The 26,048-nt window shown below is 37.7% G+C and overlaps 2 protein-coding genes across 2 annotated transcripts; both read left to right on the top strand.

Moving 5' to 3' along the window:
* Window positions 1–1,890: 1,890 nt before the first annotated feature.
* LOC108247488 lies at window positions 1,891–12,703 on the top strand. The gene is made up of 4 exons (XM_017435648.3): window positions 1,891–2,076; window positions 7,487–7,622; window positions 9,019–9,096; window positions 10,853–12,703. Exons 3-4 carry the CDS (start codon window positions 9,051–9,053, stop codon window positions 11,650–11,652), a joined length of 846 nt encoding a protein of 281 aa, XP_017291137.1. The 5' UTR covers window positions 1,891–2,076; window positions 7,487–7,622; window positions 9,019–9,050; the 3' UTR covers window positions 11,653–12,703.
* A 1,807-nt stretch (window positions 12,704–14,510) lies between these two features.
* LOC108247487 lies at window positions 14,511–24,115 on the top strand. The gene is made up of 4 exons (XM_017435647.3): window positions 14,511–14,916; window positions 17,666–20,194; window positions 22,111–22,196; window positions 22,576–24,115. Exons 2-4 carry the CDS (start codon window positions 17,788–17,790, stop codon window positions 22,675–22,677), a joined length of 2,595 nt encoding a protein of 864 aa, XP_017291136.1. The 5' UTR covers window positions 14,511–14,916; window positions 17,666–17,787; the 3' UTR covers window positions 22,678–24,115.
* The last annotated feature ends 1,933 nt before the right edge of the window (window positions 24,116–26,048 follow it).

The raw sequence follows: 26,048 nt of genomic DNA, 5'->3' as shown, positions 1-26,048 counted from the left end.
CAATTTGCCATGCAGATATTATTCTTAAGCAAAGGCTTAGATGAGACCATCACATCGCACTAGTGACTAAGTTCTGAGGTTTGAGCCAAGACTGTGAGTCACGGGCTCACTGCTGCTCACATCAAACCTCAATGCATAGCTCACCAAGCCCTCAGAGCAGAACCTCACACCTCAGACTTAAGGATGGAGGCAGACATGTAGAGGTGTGTTCGGTAATTAGCCGGGCCTCGACTGATTCAGGCAGCACGATGACCTGTGTCAAAAAGACAAACTGTTGTTATATGGGGCACTGAAAGACAATTACGTATAGCAGAGCTGCTCATTTTAGGGGGAAAAAAGAAACATAAATCACATGATTCACTGAACTAGCTAAGATCCACCCAATCAAAAGACTTGGAAATATCGGCAGTAACCTACTTAATGTTGGCTGGAGTTTAAACCAAGAAAGTTTGGCTTTGACAAAAGGAACAAAACAAGCTTGTCATACAACATGAAAATGAAGTGATTTTTTGTTGTAAGCTGCATAGGTTCTAGTAGACACTCCGATTATAGTCCTTCATGACTCTCACCTTACCTTTGGTGAGGTGAAAAGCAAAATGAAAATGAAAAGCAAAGCATTTTAAACTGCCCCTTTATCTTAGAATAAGCTGCAGGACATGCAATTGTCCTCCTTAATTTCATTAATAGATTTAAACTTATTTTAAAGACAATTGAGAAAGCTGCATTGGAATATGGGACTAGTTTTTTATATTCTAGCCTGCTATGATACTCTTTTTAAAGGCATTATGCACTGTACTGACTATTTGTTTGTAACTAAGTTTTTCATCTTGTATGTTCACTTGATAGAGGTCTCTCCTGAGAGTGAGACTTCATGTTTCAAAGAGATTACCTGAATACAGGTCTAATTTTTTTTTTTTTTTTTGCAAAGTATATTTCTTTGAAGTTATCTAACAGATGAAAGCAAAAGGCATTGAAATGTAATCTTAGCAGTTGGAGGTGAACAGAAGTGCATAAAAAAAAGTCCAGAAAGCATTTTAAAAATAAGAGTTACTTTTATACACAACTACTATTTTACACGCCCACATCCTCTCTTGTCATGGACTTAAGTAAAAATATGGTCTCAGAGTCAGGATGATCAATATCAGTGAAGTACAACACACTGGTTTTATCACTTCTCATCCTCTCTGTTTCTCTAAGTCTGCCCTCCAGCATCGGATCATTTCTAGAGTAACACAGACCTGTTGGTATCCTGTTGCTTTGGCAACCAGTAATGCCAGCCAATCCTTACAACTTTGTATTTACAGGTTGTTTGTTCAGGTATTTAAATATGACCCTTCTAAACTGGTGCATCATCAAGGTACTGGGATCTAAAACATTGTGGCTTTGTCTTATCATTTATTAAACTGAAATTTAATCAGTATATCCTTAAAAATATATTTCAAATGCTACTCATTTTATAATGCTTTTGTTTTTTACTGGTCACTTCAGATTGTCCTAATCCTGAATGAACTTTAAACCTCTGTTCAACTTAATGTTTCTGTACTAACAATATCATTTCAGTGGGACCGCCTAACTTGATCTGGACAGCATGGAGTGACAGAGAAAAGAACATATTCCAGTTACAGATTAGGGACCTGAATGTAACCAGTTTGACCTCTCTAAACTAAGACCAAACCCCAGCGAGCATCTTCTCACACACACACACACACACACACACAGACAAACCCTGATGTTAACCTGAGCATGTTTACAGCTTACAGTACGAGTAGAGATATGGCTCAGCATGCACACAATGTGCTGAGTCACTGGACTATTCCTCTCAACCCGCTCTAACTTTAGCCAGCTATGTTAATCTCTCGGTCCTGCATGCTCAAACTATCACCCCTCCCTTTTTTCTGTTTTGCACATACAGAGCAAGCACTTGCCTTTAGAGACCATGACAGCAAAAGGGAGTTACCAAAAAAATTGATTAAAAAGTGAGTGCATCCCAAAGCCAGATGTAGTGTTTTCAGACAAAGATCTTACTGAAACTGTAAGAAAATACAGCAGATTCAAGTGGACTCAACCAAGAAAGCTGTAAGTAATTATAGACAACATAACTGTAATTTTAAATGACAGACATAACTTGTAAGCAAGGTTAATCCTCATGTTCTGTTAGTATGTAGAAAAGTGGTTTAAGTTGGAGCTGCCCAAAATCTGCATTGAACAAAGGAGCACTGTAGAGAGATGCTGAAATATGATCTGTACTGCTTTTTGGTGAAGAAACCCTCAACATTAAAGGGAACAAGATCAGAGCAGGTAAAAAAACAGACTTCACTCTTTGTTGTTTCAAGGAACAGTATTTAATTGGGGTGAAAAACGATGAAAAAACTGAGGAGCAACATTACAAAGGTCAGTAAAAGGTCTGAATCTACCTCACCAGGTAATCATGCTGTTAGTTTTTGTCCAACAGACTAGGTGTCCTTAAAATAATAATGGAAATACGGGAAATCAAAACCACACTTTTAGTGTGATTTTGAACTTTTCAGATATCTTCCTGTTCCTTCCTCTTAACTTTTTGCAGGGAAGCCAATGTCACTAAATGCTTTTCTTACATAACGTGAGGCTAACACAGCAGATTGAGTTGCTCAAGTTGTAGAAATGCAGTGGAAACTAATGAAGGGATGAACAGCTCTCATTTTTATTGTCCTCCCATCTTCCAGCTGCTTCATGTTAAAAATGGACCAGTGGTGTGGCCCACCCTTACCTCATGTCATGTCTCTTGGCTGCCAATCCAAGATGCTTAAAGGTTGAGGTCTTGTTGTAATGTGCTGTTCTGGGTGGGGTCAAAGACACTTTGTTATGGCTCAGATTTTGCTCTTGGAAACACAAACAGAGATTTCAGATCAAACAATTCTAAGCACTGACCGAGGACTGTAGGAACTGAAGAGATTATCTGTCTTTGTTCGACTAAATTGTAAAGCATATCAGTCAGCTTCAGCTGTTTTTAGCGTACAACAGAAATAATTTTGACATTGACAAATTCAAAGTTTCTTTTTGTTTAGTTGTGCTCAAACCATATAAGAATGTTGGGATGGCTTTATGCCAACCAGTGGCGGACAGAAAAGTGTACCTTCTCCACAGAAAATAAGCTTGATGCCAGGCTTTATTTTTGCTCTATTTTTCTGTATTTTCTTAGGGTTTTTTTAGTGACCAATGCTAAGAATTGTTTTTCATATGACCACATTCACTTTGTTTGTCATGCTAGATGGAAGAGTTGAGCCTGAATGTTTAAGTATTTACTGGATAGTTCAGGGCCTGGCAGGACGATGGCGCAGTTGTCAGCACAGTCGCCTCACTGCAAGAAAGTTTCAGGTTTCTCCTCCTGGCCTTTCTGTGTGGAGTTTGCATGTTCTCCCCATGCACAAGTGGGTTTTCTGCAGGTACTCTGGTTCCTCCCACAGACCAAAAGCATGCACGTTAGGTTAATTGTAAACTAAATTGTCCCTAGTTTTGAGTGTGAATGGTTGTTTGTCTCACTTGTCTCAATGTGGCCCTTTGGTGGCCTGTCCAGGGTGTCCCCCACCTCTCCTACAATGACTGCTGGAGGCACCAGCACCCAGCGACCCAGACAAGAAAATGGACGGACAGACTTATAGGTCTATAAGCCAATTTCATTATAGCTACATAATTCTGACCAATCAGAATACAGCTATGTCAAAGAGTTTCCCAGTCTTGCTCAGAAAAGGCAATTCAAAAAGGCCTCTGAAAAGCAGTTTTATAAGCTATAGTTCCTCTTAGTAGACACATACACGCAAAAAAATAAAAGTAATAAAAGAACTTGCCTACCATATTGTTATAAGAACTAGAAAAAGCTTTTTGCATCAGCTTACTATGATGTTTTGTGCCAGTTCTGATGTCTAATTTAACAAAGGAAAATAATAAATGTAACAACATTTATTAAAAACAAGTCAGTTCCATGAAAACAGTGCTTGTGTTTAAAATAATAAAGCTGCGTTAAATACACTCAATAAAGGAGGAGCAGTGATGTCAGAAAAGGTGAAAAAGAACATTATTTTGATTTTGGATGAGCACGCTTTGTTCTGAGCTGAAAGGCACACCATTAACTAATTCACTGTTCCCTGCAGGAAGTGCCCTCTTGAAAATAAACAACATTGTGCCCTCTTGAAAATAAACAACATTACATTATCTGTGCCACCGTAGGACCCATGCTGCTTACGCACACTGGAGCAGCCTCCCACGCAAACACAGCGCAACACATATCTGCCTTCTCCAACTACCAGCTGCCTCAGCTGCGTTCACAGCCGGCAGCAGTCACTGACCGTTCCTGCTGGAGCTCAGCGAGTTCAGCCTGAACAGGCAACGTCTCCTCTCTTTGTCTCAGATCAGTGTGAGGAAGACATTTATTTGCTTATGTTCTTGTAAAACCTAAATTAGCTTGTTTCCATCCACAACAGACACAGATCACAGATCAGCTGGATGAATTTGTCTTAACAAAAACAGAAGAATGAGTTTATAATGAATAAGGGTATGAAATATGATCCCTATTCCTAATACCTAAATAATATAGCACACTACTCACGCTAAATAAGATAATTTATCTGCTGGTGTTTACCTAATATTCACTGAGAGGACATGGAAGTGTGTCAAGCGCTGTATATTTTGCTTCATCTGTCTTTCCTTTAACTATGACCAGTTCCACAGTCCATGCTGATTAAAAACATCTCCACAGCATGATGCTACCACCACCATGCTTTACTGTGGGGATGGCATTCCAGGCTGGATAAAAAGTGTTATGTTTGGACCAGACATGGCATTGACCGTGATGGCCAAAAAGATCCAAGCAAATACATGTGAATACATGTGCTTACACCACTTCTCCATTTTCTGCAATTATTTTTTTAAATTTCCTTCAATCTAGTATATTATTTTGTATTACATATCTTTCTATTTTACTCTGTTCTGTTCCATACTATTCTCAGATTGAAAATACATTTAAATGCCAGGTTGAAGGGCAAAAACATAGAAAGAATGCCAAAAGGAGTGAATGTTTTTGCATCCCTATGTAAGTGACAGACTGTAACAAACAAGGTGTCTTGAACTGCCGTGCTGTCAGTCTGTGACACCTTTCCGCTGTGCTTCTCAGACAACAGCAGTCTGCTCGCTTTAGTCATCCCGAGTAAGATCCAAAGCAACACAAGCTCTGCTCAGTCTGGAGAGGAGACGGAGTGGCGGAGAAGTGCTGCCAGATGGCGAGCTGTTTGTCTTGATCTCTTGAATGAATTCCTAATTTCTGTCAACACAGGCGGACGGCTCCATTGTGCAATATGTTTGTTTATGTCATAACATGTTTTCAGTTAAGAAAAAAAGTGTCTAACTGATCCCTGCAAATGCCCTACTCCAAATTCCATCTTTATAGTTTTACAACTAATCTTAAGGCTTAGTGAAATTTTGTTGTTGTTGTTGTTGTTGGATTAATGTGCAATTTAAGTGAGGTAGTAAATGTATAGAAGATGAAATTATGCTTAAAAATAGCTGAATATCCAGACTTAGGTACTTTTAATTTTCAAGAACATAAATCTTATGAATTAAAAATAAATGATATTGATCCAGAGACCCATTTTTACCCTAAATAAAAACGATTTATTGAATGAATTATATTCAAAAGTGAAGCTTAGTGTAAAATGACAGGTTTTCTGTGCCAACTACACAAAATGTCACAGTATCCTTAAACAAATCAAGCCTTTTCTCTTTTTTCTGAACTAGACTTGTACAATTAAAAAATATTGTGTAGTTTTAGTAACAGAAACTGTCCTGAGTGAATAGTGGTTCAAACAGCGAACAACATTTTGTCCTGAAAAGGAGGATTGTGCAGCATTAGTTTTTATACCAATCAACAGGGAGTAACATTTCACAAGTGGAAAGTTCATCTTCCGATCATCTTAAAAAATGTCTGATTGGACTCGATCACAACAAATTATTGCCCCCTAAAACCAGCACAAATAAATTACATACGACTCTATGATACTTTCAAAAACTGTCAAGAAATAAATGTTCCTGTTACCATTTCAAATGACATAAGTGAAGTGTAATAAAATAAGTAGGTTAGGTTCATTAAAAGTGAGCTGACTAGAAGAAGTTACAGATTTAGAAATGAGTTCAGGGAAGTCAAACATCTCTTTATGACTAATGGTAATCTCTCAGCTCAAAGCTGTCTCATATGACAGATCCTTGTAGTCACTCTTTAAGTACAGAGCGCCTTAGGCCCCCTTCACACTAGATGATGACCCCACTATGATGTTAAAAATCAGCCAGAATGGGGTTGGTCATGGTGAGGTTTTTAAGAGTGTCTTAGGAATGCAGTGGGCTTCCTATTATATACATTAGAACGTGTTAGTTCAGGGAGGATTTTGAGCATACATACACAGCAGCTCCCCTGAGAAAAAATCAGGGAATAAATATAGATGGATGGCTACTCCAAACCTTCTGTTGAGAGGCCTTGGTGGTGTGTCATTATGATGGCAGACTAGTGGGGTTCTGGGTAGAGCCTGGAGGAATATCGTGACAGCATAGTTATGTGGGGGCCTGCATACACTAGTAAGGCTTGGTCATCAAGAATTTGAAGAAGGACTGAGCTCACTGGCCTCATGCCTAGGCTACAACACTATCATGCCCAAACCGTGCTGGCAGCACAATAAATTGCTGGTGCGCTCCTGGCTGCGAGGCTGCATTTGCTAGAACCAATAGGATCATACCACGTTCTCTCATCAATCAGATGCAGCGACTGATTCACGCACTCCATATGCCAATAAATACTGTTCTCACTCAGTTGTCATTCGCATCTTAGATGCAAAGTAAGAAGCACTTGTTTTGATCACGGTCAGATTTACTGGATAAGAAAAGAGGAAGGGTGGATGCAGTCAAGCTTCTGAGCCAAAACAGTGATAGACAAACACCTTATTCTGTCCCTTCTCGACCTCAGCAGGGCCGGTGCTGTCTGACCATGAAGTATGCCAGAGGTATTAGACCTTGACTATTCATAATAAAGTGATGACTTTGTCAGGTATAAAAATATTGAATAGTGTTTTCTCGTCCACAACAAGGCTACAGCCGATGATGGACTCCCAGAAACCTCCAGTATATAAAGAAAACTTCCAGATTGGCCTTTTCTTTATTAATCTTACTCAAATCGAGTACACAAAATAGTCCCTCTTAATCACAACATGTTTAGCAGCTTCTCATGGATGAACTTGAGCCAGTCAAAAAATCAAGTGTAAGATGTTTGAATCGGGGAAGGCTGAGGTGGAGCAGAACACATTTAAAGTGAAGTCAGTTTATATTTTGACAAATAATCCCACGTGGATAATCAATGTGACTTTTTTTCCCCCTCTGGTGCACTGCTGTGAATCATTTGTTCAAATTTACTATTTGTGTTCTCATATTTTGTCTGTGGCAATTTGTGGCTGTGTGTGTTTGTGTGTGTCAGGAAACAAACCAAAAGTCAAAAGACGCCCGAGGACGGGACTAAAGAGGCTGCTGTTCCCTGAAACGAGGTCTCTCAAGAAGAAAAGACAGACTCTATGAGCTGCTCTGCTGCAGCCACAACACAGAGCTACTATTAGGTAAGACAAAACACACAAAGACATGAAATAATAATGTAGATAATGAAAAATGGCATTTGAATCAAACTCAAGGCTTCTCACATGCAAACTAAAGTTAGGTTATGCTTATTTTAACAGATGTATCTTTTTCACACATCAAGCAAATGATCATAAATATAACACTGACATGATAATATCACATTTAGCACAATCTCTCACTGGCAGCTGACTGCAACGCTAAAATATCTGTTAGGCTAAAATAACTAGAGCTCCTGTTGACATGATGAGGCTATTCTAGGCTCTCAGTTTCTCCTACGGAAGCTGTAAAGTATTGGTGGTGGGCTGAACTGAACAGAGCTCATGAGAGTGGATGGATTTTAAAGAGTTAATGTCTGTTTTGAAGTATCTGACCATGGAGAGCCCTTAACTATGTCTCTTTTTTAGTCCACAGGCAGACACTGACGAGTTCCTATTAGGTGAGGAGTTAGCACTCTAGTCGTTAGCTTACCATCAGCCTTTTTCTCTACTTTGTCACTCCCATTATTACGCCTGTCCAAAATTTATTGTTTCTTGGCAGATGATAATTTACCATAGCTAAGGCATCGCCTGAAGTGTACTAATTTAAACCGGAGTGACAGATTGGAGCCACGGCTAAAAGAGCAGTCGTCCTGTATGTGGCATTCTCTGCAGAACAAAAACATTTTTGTCTTGATAACTTTTTAGCTAAAGTCCAGTTTGTGAAGAAAGCCAAAAGGAAATTAATGTGGAACAGAAAGGAGCATTCCTTGAAGGAATGAGTGTATATCGTCCACCGCCTTGCATGCCAAAGTTTTAAACAAACATATCATGTGATCTTAGAGTATGTGTTCAAGCTCAGGGTTGAATCAGGTTGTCTCTAGAAGGTAATCAGTTGTAGCTGTACATCTAATGATTACTTTCTGTCAGTTTCATTGAAATACATCCAGACAGAAAGTCCCACAAACACACACACAGACTCAGATAATTACATGAACAACTGCCTTTCATGGCAGAGGGCAATAATAAAAGAGATGGTCATGAAATAAAAAGCTATGGAAGTATTTGAGAGGTTAATAACTGAAACATGCATGTTGTATCTAGGAGAAAATAGACAGTACTATGAGTCAACATTAACGATCAAACTATCTAAATTAGGCCAGTTTTTCATCTGTTTGACCATAATATTTTACCCTCAGAGTGACAGCAGAGTAACTGAAAAAATAAGCATGCCTGTATGTTTTTTGTTTTCCTGTTTTTTTTCTATTCACCAGCTTATTAAAATTTTGGACTGACAGAGACATCTAGTGGCCAGTTGGTATTTCAGCAATTCAGTTAGCAAATCTCTCAACCACTTTGGTGAAGTTGGTGAGCAGAAAACCCTTTCTGTTTCTTTTTGCAGTCAACACAAAACAGGGAATCTTTTGCCTACAAATGGCGCAGAGGATGCCTGTAGATAATGGACAACATGGCCGATCAGGTAAGACTAAGAAATGGATTTTGTTATAAGTGAATGTACAGTGGCTTCACAAAGTATTCAGACCTCCTTCACTTTTCTCTCTGTTTCACAGTATGTTGCAGGCTGATGCTACAATTCATTTTTCACTCAGTCTCCTGTAATGGCAAAGCAAAATCAGAACTTTATAAAAATTTCTGAAAAAGAAAAAACTAAGAGTCTCTTTTGTTTGTACTGAGTTGAAACACTGTTGGCAGCAAATCCAACCTTTCTGGGTTTAATGAGACGTGTTTTGCACATCTGGATTAGAGAATTTTCTGCTATTCTTCTTTGGAAATCTTCTCAAACACAGTCAAGTTGGATGGGGAACATTTTCAGGGCTCTTCAGAGATGTTCAACAGGGCTCAAGCCTGCACTCTAGGCCGCTCTAGGACATTCAGAGTTGTCCCTAAGCCACAATTGTGTTCTTCACTGTGTGCTTGGTGTCATGTTGGATGGTGAGCCTTCAGGCCCAGTCTGAGTGCTGTAGATTAGCTATTCATTTTATTTTGCTCTGCTTTCCCTCAAACTTGATCGGTTTCTCAGTCCCTGCAGTATGGCAGGGCAACCATTTTTTTAAAAAGTCCTAGTTGTGCCAAACGTCTTCCATTTGAGCGTTATGCAGGCCATTGCGGTACCTTCAGCACATCAGAGAGTTTTGTAGACTTCACCAGATTTGTGCCTTTCATCAATCCTGTCTCTGAGCTCTACAGACAGTATTTCTTTGCCCTCATGGTTTGGTTTTCACTCTGATATTCATTGTCAGTTAGGATGCTTTCTACAGAGAGCTGAGCCTTTTCAAACCATGTCCAATCAGTTTAATTTATTTTAATTTAATTAGGACTTCAGTCAAGGTAGAGAAACATCACAGTGGCAATCAAGAGAAATGGGTAATACCTAAGCTAAACTTAAAATGAAGCAAAAGGTCTGAATAATTATGCAAATGTGATATTTCATTTTTTTCTTTGTAATAAATTTACAAAATTGTGTAAAACCTGAATCTCACTTTGTCATTACGATGTATTGAGTGTGGATTAAAGATAAAAAATAAACACAAGCGATTGTTGCATTAGAATGCAACATGAAAAATCTGAATACCTTCTTAAGCTACTGTAAATATACAGATTTATTAACAAGAATTTACTATTATATAACTAATATTGAATTTGACATCATGGCAGCTCCTTGACGTACCTCAAAGAACGGATTCTTTGAGCAAAGTTTCAATCAGTGATAATGATAATTGTACAAGCTGAACAATAAAAACTATACTAAGAGTTATGTTGTTTGTTGTTACGTCAACTATTCTTTCTATTCTTCGCTGCCTCTTTATTTATTGTTGCTCTGTCCGAGTTCAGGCCTCAGGGTACAACTTAAAGTGAATGACCCTAGAGCAATGTTATATTTAGCACACTTGTTATTTGTCTACATTAATTTTTTATGCCCACTGGAGGGCTGGAAAGAAAAAAAGCACGCTGGATTTCGTTCTGTATGTCCTTATTATTTCTGTTGTGCCAGTTCACATTAACTGCGCAAAGCTCAGATCCTGACCTGGCATTAACCTTTGTATCTCTAAGCTTTAAATTACACCAAGCCCTTTGTCACAATGGAGAGCTTATTAGAAGACAAACAATGGGCTATTCTAAACTCTTTTTTAAACTAAAGAGGGCTTTAGTTCTTAACTGGCATGCGTTTTATCTTATCATCCAGAATTCAGCTTAGTTTTACTTTGTCATTGCAGTTATGGGAATGTTAGAAGTGCAGGTGGAGAGAGACCCCAAGACAGGGACCACCACTGTCAGGTCAGTGACTCCCATGTCCTCACCAGCTGGTGTGTCAAAGGCCACTACTGTTTTTGATGATGGCAGGAAGAGCATCCACACCGTCAGCAGGTTGGCAGATCAACCCTCAACCCAAGAGCTTGATCAGATCCTGAATGTCGTCAGTGGAGTTGGAATGAAAGTGCTGCTGGATGAGGTTACTGTCACGCCAAGCAAAGCCGAGATTAAGACTGAAAATGCAGAAGTCAGCCCAAATCCAAACAAAAACGCTCTGTCTTTTATCACCCATGATGCTATGTCAAAGAAGCAGTTAGACAGCTCTGGAAGTAACAAATTGGAAAATGAGATGAAGATGGAAAAGTGTGTGTCTGTCAGATACTCGGATGATAAAACCATGATGGTAGTCGGAGACACTGCAGAAACAGAGGCTGACATTGTAGGTAATAGGCTGGAGGAAGATCCAGTCACACTTTTGTTCCTGGGTTACACTGATGCTACTGCTGATCAAGGTCAAGAAGACCATGAAGGCATGCTCACTGCAGAGCGAGTTATTATTACAGAAGAGGGAGAGGAGCTTATATTCACACCTGAAATGTCTGAGTCACTTCTGTCACCAGCAACACAGCAAGAGGAAAAAGAGATTGGCAACAAAGGCGCTCAAGACGTTCCTCTGGGCGGAGATGGAGCAGAAGTTAAAGTTCAGGGAGAGGGCAAAGAAAAAGGAAAATGCAAGACCTGTCAGTGTTGCTGTCTCATGTGAAAAATGACTGAAAAAAGACTCTTCATACCACAAAACTAGATGTTTTTGTTTTATTAGAGCCTGTACACTCGACTATTGCCGTAACACCACACAGGGTCTTAAAATGATCTCTAAACACTTGACACTTTACCAAACCTACAAATTAAAAACATTTATTATGTTGGGGTTGGTTAAAAGGCGCTGGAAGGAACAATTATGTCAGATTGTTAAAATCCACTTCCATCTCCTGGGGGACAAAGCAGAAAATTTGATCATGCCTTATTGCGAGCATCCATCTTAAACTTGCTCAGGACTTTGTACCTTTTCAATCAAAGCAATGCAAACTGTATGCTCATGCTTTTTTGTATCATCTGAAAAAGCCCAAAACAGCCAAGAAAGCTCAGATTTTATGTTTGATTCCTTAGTTTATTGTTGTTGTTTGGTCTATTATGAGGTTTGCACAACTTACAATAGCTCCTTCTAAACCTCACCCAGATTTTGCAAAGCTTTCTATAATCTTTCTTATTCACCCATATACAGTGTTTTGTGTTATATATTTTACACTACACTTTCTATATACATTGATCTATGCATTTTCTTTACCTGCACAATCCTGGCCAAGGTCTTTGGGAGTTGATGCTGATATCCAGCAGTCATTGAATGAGAGATGGGGTACATGTCAATTTTCTTTCACAGGTGCTTTATATACTGCACTTTTATATTCTCACTCATACACCAGTTCACATTTTGGGGTTACAGTGTGCTGCCAAATGATAATTCAGCAAGCTGCAGGTGCTGGGGATTGAACTCCCAATTTTCCAAGCAGAAGCCAACCTCCTTACCACTGAGCCAAAGCCACAAGTGTAGGTGACAATTTAAACATGATACGATACTCCAAAAACATCTACAGTAGCTATAATTATTGAAGACAGAATTTTCCAAGAATTTGGAGGTTTTAAATTCATGAGGAGATGTTTGAAATATTTAACAAGTTTCTGATGTTGAGTTTCTACGTTGTGTTTCAAATGTAACTTGGTGTAAAACAAATCAATGAATAAAACCACAGTCTCTACATCTTTTTTTGTTTGTTTTGTTTTGTTTTTGCACATATTAAAGAGGCCAGATAGAAAGTTGCCTTGTTGCCTTGCAGAAAAGATTGCATGTATGAGATTCAGCAGCTTAGGGCCTTTCTGTGTGGAGTTTGTATGTTCTCTCCATAGATGTATGGATTTTTTATGGATCTCCAGATTTTGCCTATGTTGCAATTTTATCTGACCTATAATTCAATATTTTATGTCTTAGAACTGACCAGCCAATCCATGGTAAACAAGTCTCTACTTCTGCCAATTTTGCTGATTCAACTCTAAATAATATTGTAAATATTCTGGGGCTGCTTCAAGTTTGCATACATAAAATTAAAAAGCTTATTGTCTGATGACCTGCTTAAAAAAAAAAAAAAAAAAAAACAGGGCTGGAGTCTGAAGAAAAAGTTCTAAAATAAAATAGCAAACCAACTTTTTGTCTTAGCCACAACTGCCATGATGCTAATGCAAACTATTTGTGGAAATACCTACTGCAAATATATATGCCTGAACTTATCACACACTGAAAGGACGAAAGTATAGCAAGCCTTTGCCAGATACCAATTTGCACCACAGGAGGTGTCATAGTCTTCCAGAGGCTTTTCACATTTATCGCTGCATTCCGTCTTTAGCTATCAGACTGCGATCAGATAGCAATAAATACAGGTGTAAATTCTTTCAATGCACTTTGAAGACATTTTCACTCAAACCAACTTCCTTTGTAACTGCATACATTTTACAGTGTTAATAGCAATCTGTCTGAGTTCTCAAAGTAACACTTCCTACTGAACTGAGGTGATCCACACAGGCAGCAGAGCAAATGTCTTGGTAAATAAATCAGCTTAGTTGTGGCTTTTTTTTTCTAGCTAAACGTTTATTAAAATCCTTCATAATAAAAAAGTCAATTTTGATTTTATTAATCAAAGTGGATTACAAGATATTGTATGGGTGAATTTGTCTGGTTTAACGGTTATTTTAATTGTTAAGAGCTGTTGGACCCTCTGTGGTCATTGTCAGCTATAACATGCTGTCAATCACAGAACAACAGCATTATGTCGCATGACATTCACCTAATTAACCACAGAAGCGATGATGTGTTCAAAGTGAAGGCTTGTAAAATAGTTAACAGCTGTAAGAACACAGTGTTCTACTGTGGAGGATTTTTACAGGTTGAAATCTACAGCCTTTGATTTGACACTGAGCTCTGTGAAGTCACTATTCATTGTCTGCTCCTTTATTTCTTTTATACAGCATATGTTAAGAAAATAAGATTATTAAGATATTTGCACCAAAAATACAGAATTTGCATCAAATGTCAGTTTTTAAGAATGTTCCTGTTCCACAGGTCCTTGATCCAACTGAGAGATGAATTGGAATTTCAAGTCAGCATCCAGAAACACATTTATTAAAGTTTTTTATAAAGTTTATTTGAAATTTGTGCACCATTGCAAGAAGCATTCTCTTTCTGAAGAGACCACTGTCTTTAAACAGTGCTGTTGGTAAGAAAAAATGTCTTTAATGTTTAGGTAAATGTTACATATTGACCAGCAAAATATTGCCCCTTAACACTTTTACACTGACTACATCTGCTGTTATCTTAAATAGAAATGGACATGACATGGACACTCCTTCTGCAAAATTTTCACATTTGTTTTGCTTTTGTCGGGTGCAATGTGGAATAATTTGATATATTCAGCACTAAATAAATATACAAGAGTATAATGAACATGTTAAAAAAACAAGTTTAATGAAGGTTTGTAGCCTTTATCAAATTCAAATCATAATGAAAAATTTACACATAACACAAACCAGAAATACAATAAAGAAAATAAATAAAGCTTTCCACATTGGTAAGTAATGAGTCAGACAACTTCTATTTATACTCACACTCTTTTGTGTCTCAAAGTGTTTTGGTGAAGACATTTAGCCCCTAATATGCTTACTGTGTGACTGCAAAGGGAAAGGTGAACATACGTGTTAATGGAAACACATTATAAAGTGTTTTCTAGATCCTTCAATGTGCTACTTAGTTGTAGATGATCACTTTCCATTGTGGGTCTTTTTAACTCTGATGCACCTCAAACTGAGGAAGAGGATTTGTTTGTTCATGTGACACAAAGGACAGCTAAGTGGATCAGCTTGATCATTCATATTTCCATCGGAGTTAGAACTACCACACAGACAGTGACTACAGCATTCTCAGGTGGGTCTCTTTCTTTAAAACTTTTACATGATTCATCAAACTTTTTTAGTTCCTAGTTGCTATACTTTCCATTAAACCCTAAAAAAGCATTTTTAAATATTACAGAGGATTCTCTTTGTTTATTATTTCTGTATGTGTGTGTGTGTTTCTCTGGTTTCTATTATCTGTTTAGGACCTCTTCTATTAAAATACTTTCCCTTTCCAGGACCAATAGTCCTTATGGGACCTAAAGTCTGGTTCTAATAAAATGTTATTTTTGTATTTGCTGTTAGTTTTAAGATTAAATCGTGAATTGAGTTTAGTTTAGAATTTTGGTTAAGCCATGTAAACTAATAAAAGGTAATGCAATGTCCTAACAAGGATAGAAATACAAAAGTGTATGTGTGTGTGTGTGTGTTTGTTTGTTTGTTTTTATACAATGACGGGGTCTACAACCTGACGAGGCACCAATTTATGGGGACTTCTTGGATTCGTAGGAAATAATTTGGTCACCACAAGTAGAAAGTGATTTTTGAGGATTAAGGTTGTTCTCTGGCCAAGATTTAGGATTTGTTTGAATTTCCATTTTAAAGGGTTAAATATGCATAGTGTTAATGAAGTGAATAAATAGAAACAAAGTGTGTTATCTCACATAAGAAAAACTGAAATTATGAACCATTTTAAATGTAAACGTATTATCTAATTCCAATATTAAATAATGCTGAAATCTATGTTATTCTCAATCAAAATCTCAATCACCTATAATAAACTTCTTTGAAAAGAAGGTAGAGTAAACCAGTGAAACACATTGTTCTGTTTCTAGAGCCTTATATACTGTGAAGCACTGTTGCTGTTGATAATCCTGAGCTGCAATGTGACTGCCATTAAGCTCCTAAATGCATGTGTAAATATAGACCCACAGGTTAAAATCTGCAGCTCGGTGAACCAGAATTATTCCATTAAAGAGAACATATTACAAAAATGTAATCAAAGACAAAATACAGTTTTTGAAGCGATAATAATGTATCGCTTCAAAAACACAACTTCTATCAAGGTAAAGTAAAGTATTCTGACTCACTGTCACCCATGAATAAAAATTAGCTTGATGAGTTATCATTGTTTTACCAAAATTATTTATGAAGAAGGGTAATTCTTAACAAGCAAAGCAGTGATATGATGAGTGTGTGTGTGACCGGCCAAGTTGGCAGACACTGTAGACACGGCTTTCCTGTTTTGACAGACAGAGGAAAGCCGCTTACTCTTTCTCTTCATCAGCAGAACTGACTGCACCAGGACACAAAGAGAGAGAAAAGTCAACACAGCAACACAGTAGATCTATGCCCTTCTTAAAAGTATACTAATAATGATAACTAAATATTACTACTGTGAGGATTTGAAAGCAGCTTCTGCCTGAAATTCTAACAACCATAAATGTTCTTCTCTCTTGCTGAAAAGTAACTTGGGGCTTACTCTTGTAATACCCTAAGTTGACAAAATGCCAACATTTTGTTGTACAACTGCATAAGTGTAAAAAGAGCCATGATCATAAGAAAGAAAAGCAGATGAAAATGTGGAATAAAAATTAAATCTCAAATAAAAAAACAACAACTGTGCAAAAACTAAAAGTTGTGTTGACAAACATTCCTGAACCATGAATGGAAAAAAGTTTGGACTTCACACACATTTTAATATGTCTACAGTGTTTTGTGTGAGAGATATAATAAGTTGAAAAAAGACCTTCCATTTTTGAAGAGAAAATTTGGAGGTATAATGGAAATCAATTAGAGTTTAGATGCACTCTGCACACTGGGCAGATTGGAGAGTAAACCATAAGTTCATAGCAATGAAACACGTACTTTGTGAAAAAAATAAATGCTTACATTTTGGTGGATAAACTGTATAACACTTGTAAAGACTGCAGAAATAAGAAGAGTTTAGAGAGCTCAAAAAATAGTCTGTGACATCATTACAGTCACTTTAATGTAAAAATCTACAGAAATCATAAAGCTTAAAATGCAGTATTGTAAAAACTATTTAAAATAGAAAATAAAATGCAAATTCAATCATGTAAAGTCTGACTTTCAGAAACCTCTTTTAACTTTAAATGATGTTTCTTCTATGAATTAAGCCTGAACTATATTGCTCCAAAGAGAGCTGGGTTCTTCCTCATTTTGCCAAAATCTCATTGTTGTGAAACGGGAAATTGTTTTTTTCTATTATTCATTTATTTTATTCCAAATTTGTCTATCTCACAAAACTGCTACCAAAAGGTAATAGCACACTATTCCCAATCAAACTGCATAAAATCTGCATAACTAATATTGTATCACTGTTGGACAGTCTTGGGGTGGTAGAGTTCCAGAAATGAACTCCAGCTTACTGTGAGCTCATGGCTTTCTACCAACTCCACCAAGAATTCACTTGGAATGAGCACCACTGACACAAACAGGTTTTAAATGTGCTTTGATTAAAAAATAAATAAATAAACTTTCAGTGTACACTGTCATTCCCCATGAAGCACTGTCTACTGAGCCTGCTTGACAAATGTTTTTACTGTTTATTTTCTCATGAAGTATATTTCATTTGTTCCTATGATCAGTTTCAGTTTTCAACTTCACTTAGCTGATTTTATTAGCCATATATTACTAGTAGATAAGTAAAAGTAGGAACTGAAATGTTAATTTGCTAAACTCAGGGAATGTGTGAGTTCACTTGTGGGTACATCTTTTTGGCAACTTATGTAACACTTTTCATGTGTCTCCTATTCAAGCTGAAGGAATCGTTCAGGAGTATATTACGAAAACACCTTTAAGCGACTCAGGAGCTTGTGAGAACTGAAAGAAGAGATCCAGCTCTAAAAGTCTTGTGTCACAGAAAAATGATTGCCTTTGAATGAAGATGGACTCCGACAATGAGATCAATTTTCCAAGAAGTTCCACAGAATGTTTTTATGAAAGGCCCCAAGATGAAACATCCACTTATTCTGCTGCCCCTGCACTGATCCAGGATAATGAAGGGCCAGATGATGTATTCACCCAGTCCAATCCTCCTCCTTCAACCTGTGAAGCTTCTTTGCTGCCATCAGAGGGAGACACAGACACAACAGCCAGTAATTCTGGTATGACCCTTTTAAATGGAGCAGCTGACGCCTCAAGTACAAAAGCTAATCCCAACAGCTTAGACAGTTACCATGGTGAGAAGCAGTTAATGACAGAACAGGACAGGATGGATAAAGTGATACCAAGTACAACTCAGTCTTCACGAGAGTCTTTGGACAACAATGACAAGAACTTTACTTCAACAGCCTATCAGGATCAAACATCCATGGAAGACACAACTTGCCCAGTGGAAACATGCTATGATAAACCTGGAAAACTCTCAGAGGACAGCAGATCAGAAGATGAAGAATCAAATGAGGACAGTGAAGATATCATTTTGAGTGAAAGCGAGGAAAACTGTGGGGAAAACCAGAGAAACAGAGGAAGTGTTTCACAACAAATATATCCAAATGCTGATGAAAACTCTGAAACTGAGATCTGTCCAGACAAAGAAGGTGACAAAACAAATTATGAGAACATCTGTTGTTTTGATGAAAAGGACTCCAAGATATCAAGAGATCAACTAGACACTGAAAGTGTTGAGATCAATGCCTCAACACTGCCTGGTCCCAGTGCAAACAAGGATAAATCTGAATCCCCTGAGCCATCAGAGTTCTTCAAATTTAACCAAAATATGCCTGAAGAAGCAACTAATCAGCCACAAGTGGACGACTTCTCTGGAGAAGTGACCACTGGTAATGTAGAGCATGTTGACGAATCTTTGGATTACAAACTCACAAAGTTTGACAGCTTGAAGAGAGAGCATGGTGTTGCAGGAACACAAATAACACATCTCCCTTTCTGCGATGATTCTGATGAAATGGTTGAGCAGGCAGACAGAAGCCAGAGAACATCTATCGATATCCAACAAGGAGAGCAACTACTTCATCGTCTGCAAATGGTACAGCTACGACACAATGAGATCCCAAATATACTACAGGAGATAAGCAAAGATGTCAGAGTTGAGGAACATGTTAGGTTTAGGCCTAACATTGAAGAAGAAAGATTGAGGGAAGAGAGTATGACAAGTGAAGAAGAGGAGGAGGGGTATGAATTAAATACTGTGAAGGAGGAGGAAGCAACAACAAACTGGACAGACAATAAGAATGGGGAACAAGTTCAAACAAAAGTAAAGACCTGTTTGTCCACAATGGCAGAAAACAACCAGATCAACAACAAAAAAGAAGGTGAATGTTTAGATAATGAGAATGAATGTTCGGGACCTTCAGATTTCTCTCTTGACAACATTCAAGGAACATCTTGTTCCGAATTACCTTTTATTTCCACTGGTCATCGATTCTCAGCTGTTGAAACCTTTAAGGAGAGGCGAATCCATGAGGCAACCCAGGGTAAGCAAAACTTGCAGAGAGCTGAGGGTCTTTTCAACCTTGCAGATAATTCAGATGTGCTGGAGATTCCCTTCAAGACAAATCTCTCTCTTGAATCTCTCCTTACTAATGTTTGTACCAGTCAGCCCAGCCCCTGGCAATTCTCTGAAAAGAAGATGCAGAAAGAGATAAGTCAGGAAATTCAAAGAGAACTAGTGCTGGTCAATCAGGGTAAGATCCCAGGAGGTTACAGCAGAGGGGAGGTTCGCCAGTTAAAGGAGACAAAACTGATGTTTGAGGCTTTCCAACAAGACAAGACAAAGGCCCCAACGAGGCACCAGAAACACCCTGCCTCCGTAATGAAAGGTGATGTCTACCCGTCTGTCTTGGAGCGCACACGCAGCCTTGAGATGTTTTCTCTCAAGACTTGCTCTGTCTCCAGAACACAATCTCTCAAAGTGGTCAACTCTGAAACCACTAAAAGTGACAAAAACCCAGAAAACCTGAGATCCAAGAGTCCAACCGGGGGTTCTCGAGAAAAATCACGTTCATCCCCTTACTCAAAACAAGACAAACACCTGCGACTCCACAGAAGCATGGACTCAATAAGCAGTGAGGCCTGTGCATCGGCTGTAAAGACTAGAGACAAAACAAAAGAGGGAGGTAGTAGACAGGAATCCCCCATCCTCAAACAAAACCCCTTCTTCAAGTTGCGTCCAGCCATGTCACTGCAGCCAGAGGTAGAGAAGGACATTCGGGAAGCCAAGGAAAGAGAAGAAGAGCTGCAAAAACAGAGATGCAAACTATATGGGGAGTTTAGGCAGAAAAGTGAAGATGAAGAAAAGTCTCGAGGCACACAGACCTTCAGATCAGGTTTGTTTTGTGCTCTGTGATATGTATAATAATACATTTATCACTTAGTCCTATACTAAGTAATACCATAATGTGTGCAGTGTGTCATACAACAGTACTTCTTTAAACCTTTCATGATGTAAAATGTGGTCTTGGTCTGTCCACTGGTTGTTTCAAAGTGAAAGCATAAACAATAGTCACTTAGCTTATATCGGTTACATCCCAGCCTTCTTCCACTTAGTCTGAGCACTTTAATGGATGCCTGTCCACATTACCGTCACAAAGAGTTATCCGAGGAGTCTTAACGTAAACTTAATGTCATCCCTGTCACTCGTGGTCAAGGGCATGTTATTCTACCTGCAACCTTGATCTGAGTCTGTAAATGCCAACGGGCTAAGTGACAACATGACCCATACTATCTGACCTCTAACTTGAGCCAAGAGCAGCTCTGGTCTGTTTATACAGTTGTGGTACAAATATAAACTACTTCAGTTAGTTGAAGAGTTTTTATTTTAAATGGTTTTGACAATATAGTACATACAAGATAGGTGAATCTTTTTTGCATCATTTTATGTTGCCTTGAACGTGAACAGAGCAGTACACAGAAAGTGTACGAATAAATATCACATATTTATTGTCAGCCAAAGCGAATAAAGCTGAAAAGCTACATGTGACAACATTGTCAGCTAGTTACGAGCATAAGGTAGCCTTATAGCTTAACCATGTCTCCTTGTATTAAAATTAGATTTATGCACTTTAAAAAAGATAGGTGCCTAAATTGAAATGTCTCTGTCAAAACGGATGCTTGTCTGGGTTTCAATCCAGGAGACGTGAAGATGCACAGGCAGTATTTGTTCATGAGTTGTGGGCAAAGCTAGTTACCCCAAACCTTTAATGCAAGATACGTAATAGTAGTTTTCTCTCTGACTTCTCTAACCTAAAGTACAAATTGCTGAAGTAAAACCTTGCCCCAACAGAACACAAGAGGGTAGCTAGCTGATTGTAAATCAGACTTTAGGAGAATAATCTGTTACCACTAATAAAAACATAGCATTTAATGTTGCGTGGCAGTTACAGTAACCCAAAACACACGTTTGCATGTAAGGCTGCATAAGAGCTGACAAATACGATTTTCCCTAAATTAAATGTATAAAATCTGTACTACTTTGAACTAGATTTAAAGTGATAGTGCAGCTCTTTTGAAGTGGGGTTCTGTAAAAAAGTAATAAACAAGTGAGGAGTGAGGACAGAGGATGCAGAGGACAGAGTTAGATGGAGGAGGATGACTCGCTGTGGTGACCCCTGAAAAGGGAACAGCTGAAAGAAGAGGAAGAAGGCAGCTCTCTGAGCAACCTCAGTTTGGAGCAACTAAATTGACAAGCTAATAGTTACTCCAAACTTGGCCAAAACCAAAGACGATTGCTGCCACCTTAAAGCAATGCCAATGAAAATAATAATAATAATAATAATAATAATAATATTTTAAAAAATTGTAATGGTTTATCCAAAACTTGATTTTAACAGTTTTAACACTGCTGTCAGTTTTGGATTATGTAGTTTTTACATAGAATTCTGTAGCTATTTGCAAGCACAAATAGTGGCTAGCTAGTTGGAGCACTTTTATTGCAACCTGGGGCAATTTGTCAGCAGTATCACAATATTTCTACAAAAAAAAATCTTGTAAGGTCAAATGACAGTAATGTAAAGTTTTATAAAACAAAGTTTAAAGACAATGACAATCCACTTTGGTCTTGACTGAACACAGATTAGCTGTTAGCTCATCAAACCAGCCAGAATTAAACTTGGTTTCTCCAAACTGAGGTCATTCAAACATCTATCTGCAACAAGTAAGATATTATTTGTTCATAAGCTTCACTTCAAGAGATCTGAACTTTCATTTTAAACCCATTTAAAAAAAAAATTTCTTTGTCCTTTAGATGTAAGGTTACAGTCGCGGAGGAAACTGGAGCGGGTTTGGCCACCGCCCTCTAAAAAAGATCAGAAGAAATCTGAACAAACACAGGTAATAACCAGGAGTAAACAGTAACATACATGCTTTTATGAAATATTTCCACAATCAGTTGTGTTCAGAAAGTTGTATTATTTTGAAATCCATGACTGATGAGTGAACCAAGAGAGTATCTCACACATCAGAAAGTGAGATTCAGATTAAACTGCAAAACTACAAACCTAGTAATAAAATAAATGTTTTCTAGATTAAGGTGTATAGTTTTGTATCTGTCATGCAAAACAACTAAAAAAAAAGATGTTAAAACAAATACTGATTGTTTTACAAATGCTTGGATTAGTCCAAGTGGTTCTGATCTCAAATTGAGAGGATCAACAAGCAGTAGCTTATCTCCTACTTTAAACCCTGGTCTTTTCTCTGTCTTATCTCACAGCAGGAGGTAAAAGTTCACAGAGCAGGAGGTCAGAGAGCTCCTCTGTGGCAGCGCTGGGAGTCTGGCCTGATCAATGAGCCGGCGCAGAATGAAAACAAGTGATGCTGGCCGGCCTGGTTATACAAGACTACAAACAGAATACTAATTACCTGCAATGATAGAAGCACAGTTCAAAGCAGAGCTGTATCAGCATAAATCAGCTCAAACAAAATCCTTCTATTAGTTCCAGTTTAACCACGTTCTGGCTCTCCTAGCTCTGCTTTCCATCTGTGTGAAAATATGCTGTTTCTTTTACATCTTTGAACTAGTCTTGTTTGGCAGGTAAATAAAGCATACATATCAAGTGTAATTTTCTTTTAATCTACAGCTTTATGTGATCAGTATCAGTTTGAATGCACACTGTTTCAATAAAAAAAAGGCTTTTGGTTTTAAATAACGCAGCCAGTAATCTGGGAATTTTTGCCATTTTTAGCATGGATGAGAAAACTGATGAGATATTTGTATTATTAATGGTTTTGTTACAGCTTAATAAATATATCCTGATGAAGTCACCTGAAAAACTTCATTTTAAAGCAGGAGCCTATGTTTCTTAGTCGCTAAAAAAGTTCAGCTATTTTGAAGGGGAGTTGTGCAAAGATGTGTAAATAATACAAGTGATATCGTACCTGTTGTAGATTGCTCTACATGACATATTACGATCAAAGTTTCTTTAAATTATGCAAAAGCAGTAGCTTGAGTGATAAATGCACAAGAAACTATGAACATATACACACTATATGTGGCAAGCACAAATGAAAAGACACCAGTACAAACGCATCAACCAACAACAATTCTGCCAACCTTCCAGTCTGTCAAAGTCAAAGACACTCCAACCAACGCTTCAGCTGAACGTTTGTGCATTTCCTGAAGTCAGATGTGTCCAACTTTGCACTGAAAGCGTCATTTTCTTTTAAATTAAGGCGACTGAATCTCTGCGTTGAACCCATGTTGTTTTTACGAACATCCGGGTTACTCATGATACACTTGTGAGAAGGCAGTGGTTCATTTATGTAAATAGTCTGCATGATGCAAATCCCAATGTCCCCAAATTTCATAGTGGTTATGCAAATGTTTTTTGCAAAACATGACACAATATCAATTCTATATTATGGTTGTTGATAATAATGATTATTTACATGGAAATGTATTGTTACCTGAAAGAACAAATTGGAGCATCAGCTAGCTGTAGCATTTATGGTACAGCTTCCAGCAGGAAATTCGAAATATAATTTTGAATAATTCAACAAATGACATCAATTAAATATAGCAAAATCTGCTTTGGAAGTGGATCTACTCAGACTGTATTGACAAGCTAATCTGAGCTGACCCACTTCCAAAACAAATTTTGCAGTATTCAAACAGCTCCAGTCATTTAAGTTTCCTAGGTGTTGATACAAACACTAATTTTAAAGCTTTACACCTCAGTCAATTTCACATAACACTGTTTTTCCATCAAAAATAATATTAAGTGCACATGCTGACTGGAAGTGCTACAGCCTGCTTCTACTGCTGCTATTTGTGTTTGTAAATAACAGAATTCTATATAAATAACTATGTAATGTGAAACCAGCAGCAGTATAAAGGTTTATAAAACAGCTTGCATGAATCATTATAATCCTTTGGAAATTGAACATGTTTTAAGTTGATAGCAGTCCACTTTGGTCTTAGATGGATTTGGACTAGCCATTAGCTCATCAGCTTGTCTGACTTAAACTTTAAAGGCTGTAGTGTCTAAGAACTACACTCTCCAGCTGCATTATATAAAATACGTATTTTTATGTTTAAGGGGCTCAAGACATGCCAGATCACAAAACTTTTAAAAAGTGGGATTGTTCTGCTTTATCAATGTAAACATCATTGTAAGCCAAAATATATAATAATTTTTTATTTATTTATTTATTTAAAAACAGGACATTTATTATTCAGTGGCTGCAAAACTGTTCAGATGGAAGTTCATTAAAATTGTTCAGTACTACTGGAAAGGTTTCCTCCATAAATGACTTGCTGTCAAGTTTACAATAGTTCCTAATCTCCACAGACACACTCGTACACAGCTTAGCTCATCTAAGCACCATCTGTCGGGATCACTGACTCTGCTAGGAGAGGACAGGCTCTCACACCGTCCTCCCTGGCTTGAGTAAACCAGTGTTAACAGGCTGCACTACCCACTGCCTCATAAACACTGAGCAGGGCAAGGGCAAATAAACTTTTAGAGGCAACCTGATTAAAGATGGCTGTCACTGCTTTGACTGCTAATAGATTGCAAATATCTTCATTTAAAATATCTTATAAAATATAAGATGGATTTAAATTAAACCTTTAGGAAGTATTTACTGGATGCACATCTACAACTGATTAACCTTTGTAACCAATCCACTTCAAGATGGTCGCCACAGACAACTGGCCTTAAGACACATACGAATGGCGATATTTCAGTCAATATTACAGAAGTCGTGCTAAAAGTTGATGTGGCTGTAGCTGAGAGTCATTCACAACACATACTTTGAGTGCTGCTCATTGCACCAGATCTTTGCTTAAAACTTTAGGATTAACTGTTGGAGTCAACCCTCTTTGTCTGTTAGCAAAATATCTCATGAACCACTGGATGGATTTTAATGAAACTATCAGAAAGTATTCATTGGATGTACATCTACAACTGACCAGCTTTTGGAGTCAGTGAAATTCAAGATGACTATCACAACTAATCAAAAATAGATAACACAAGAATGGCTTTAACTCTGTCAATGTTACAGATATTAAGCTAAAATTCCATGTGACTGCAGCTGAGAGTCACATGCGACATATTCTCTGAGCATGACATCTTACAGCATTGCCTGAGTTTGTGCAGAACATTATTTTCGAGGTTTCAATGAAACAGCTGTAATTTCTCATCATAAAATTATCTTAGTCTAAAACTCTGACATGAAAGGAACTTTAATTTATGTGTGCATGCCATTGTTGTAGTCTAAACAAGTTTCTGGTTCAGAGAATGGTTATGAAGGCCACCATTTTGAAATGATACAGTATCTATTTGTTATTTCTATATTTTTTTTCTATTGATATATGCAGATCTAGTCAAACATCTGGACACAATGGCTCATGAATAGGTTTTCCTTTATATTCAACATCTGCTAAGCTGATAAACAAATGTAAATTGGATGGATGTAAAGAAAAAACATTATCCTTTAAAACCAGAAGAGGGCAGTGTAGATTTAACATTGGAGATAAGGTATTTCAAAACACCAACAAGATATTTAGGATTCAGGACAGCATCTAACATGCTCAATAAAAGTACCGAAGCACATGAACACTAGTTTATTTGACTGTGCATAGAACCTTTTTTTCCAGTCTAGGTGTTTACTTTGCAGGAAGTTAAATCGCACACTGAGAATGTACACTCATTACATAACCTCTTCAACTGATTCAGCGATGAG

This window comes from Kryptolebias marmoratus, linkage group LG12 (genome assembly GCF_001649575.2).
Source record: "Kryptolebias marmoratus isolate JLee-2015 linkage group LG12, ASM164957v2, whole genome shotgun sequence".
Classification (NCBI taxonomy): Eukaryota; Metazoa; Chordata; class Actinopteri; order Cyprinodontiformes; family Rivulidae; genus Kryptolebias; species Kryptolebias marmoratus.
The sequence above is the reverse complement of the archived record's forward strand: the minus strand, read 5'-3'. Positions and strand labels throughout refer to the sequence as shown.

Coding starts and splice junctions, on each gene's coding strand:
- LOC108247488 (XM_017435648.3), top strand. CDS start 9,051: ATGGCGCAGAGGATGCCTGTAGATAATGGACAACATGGCCGATCAG. Junction 9,097..10,852: donor TGGACAACATGGCCGATCAG/GTAAGACTAAGA, acceptor TTGTCATTGCAG/TTATGGGAATGTTAGAAGTG.
- LOC108247487 (XM_017435647.3), top strand. CDS start 17,788: ATGAAGATGGACTCCGACAATGAGATCAATTTTCCAAGAAGTTCCACA. Junction 20,195..22,110: donor CACACAGACCTTCAGATCAG/GTTTGTTTTGTG, acceptor TTTGTCCTTTAG/ATGTAAGGTTACAGTCGCGG. Junction 22,197..22,575: donor AGAAATCTGAACAAACACAG/GTAATAACCAGG, acceptor CTTATCTCACAG/CAGGAGGTAAAAGTTCACAG.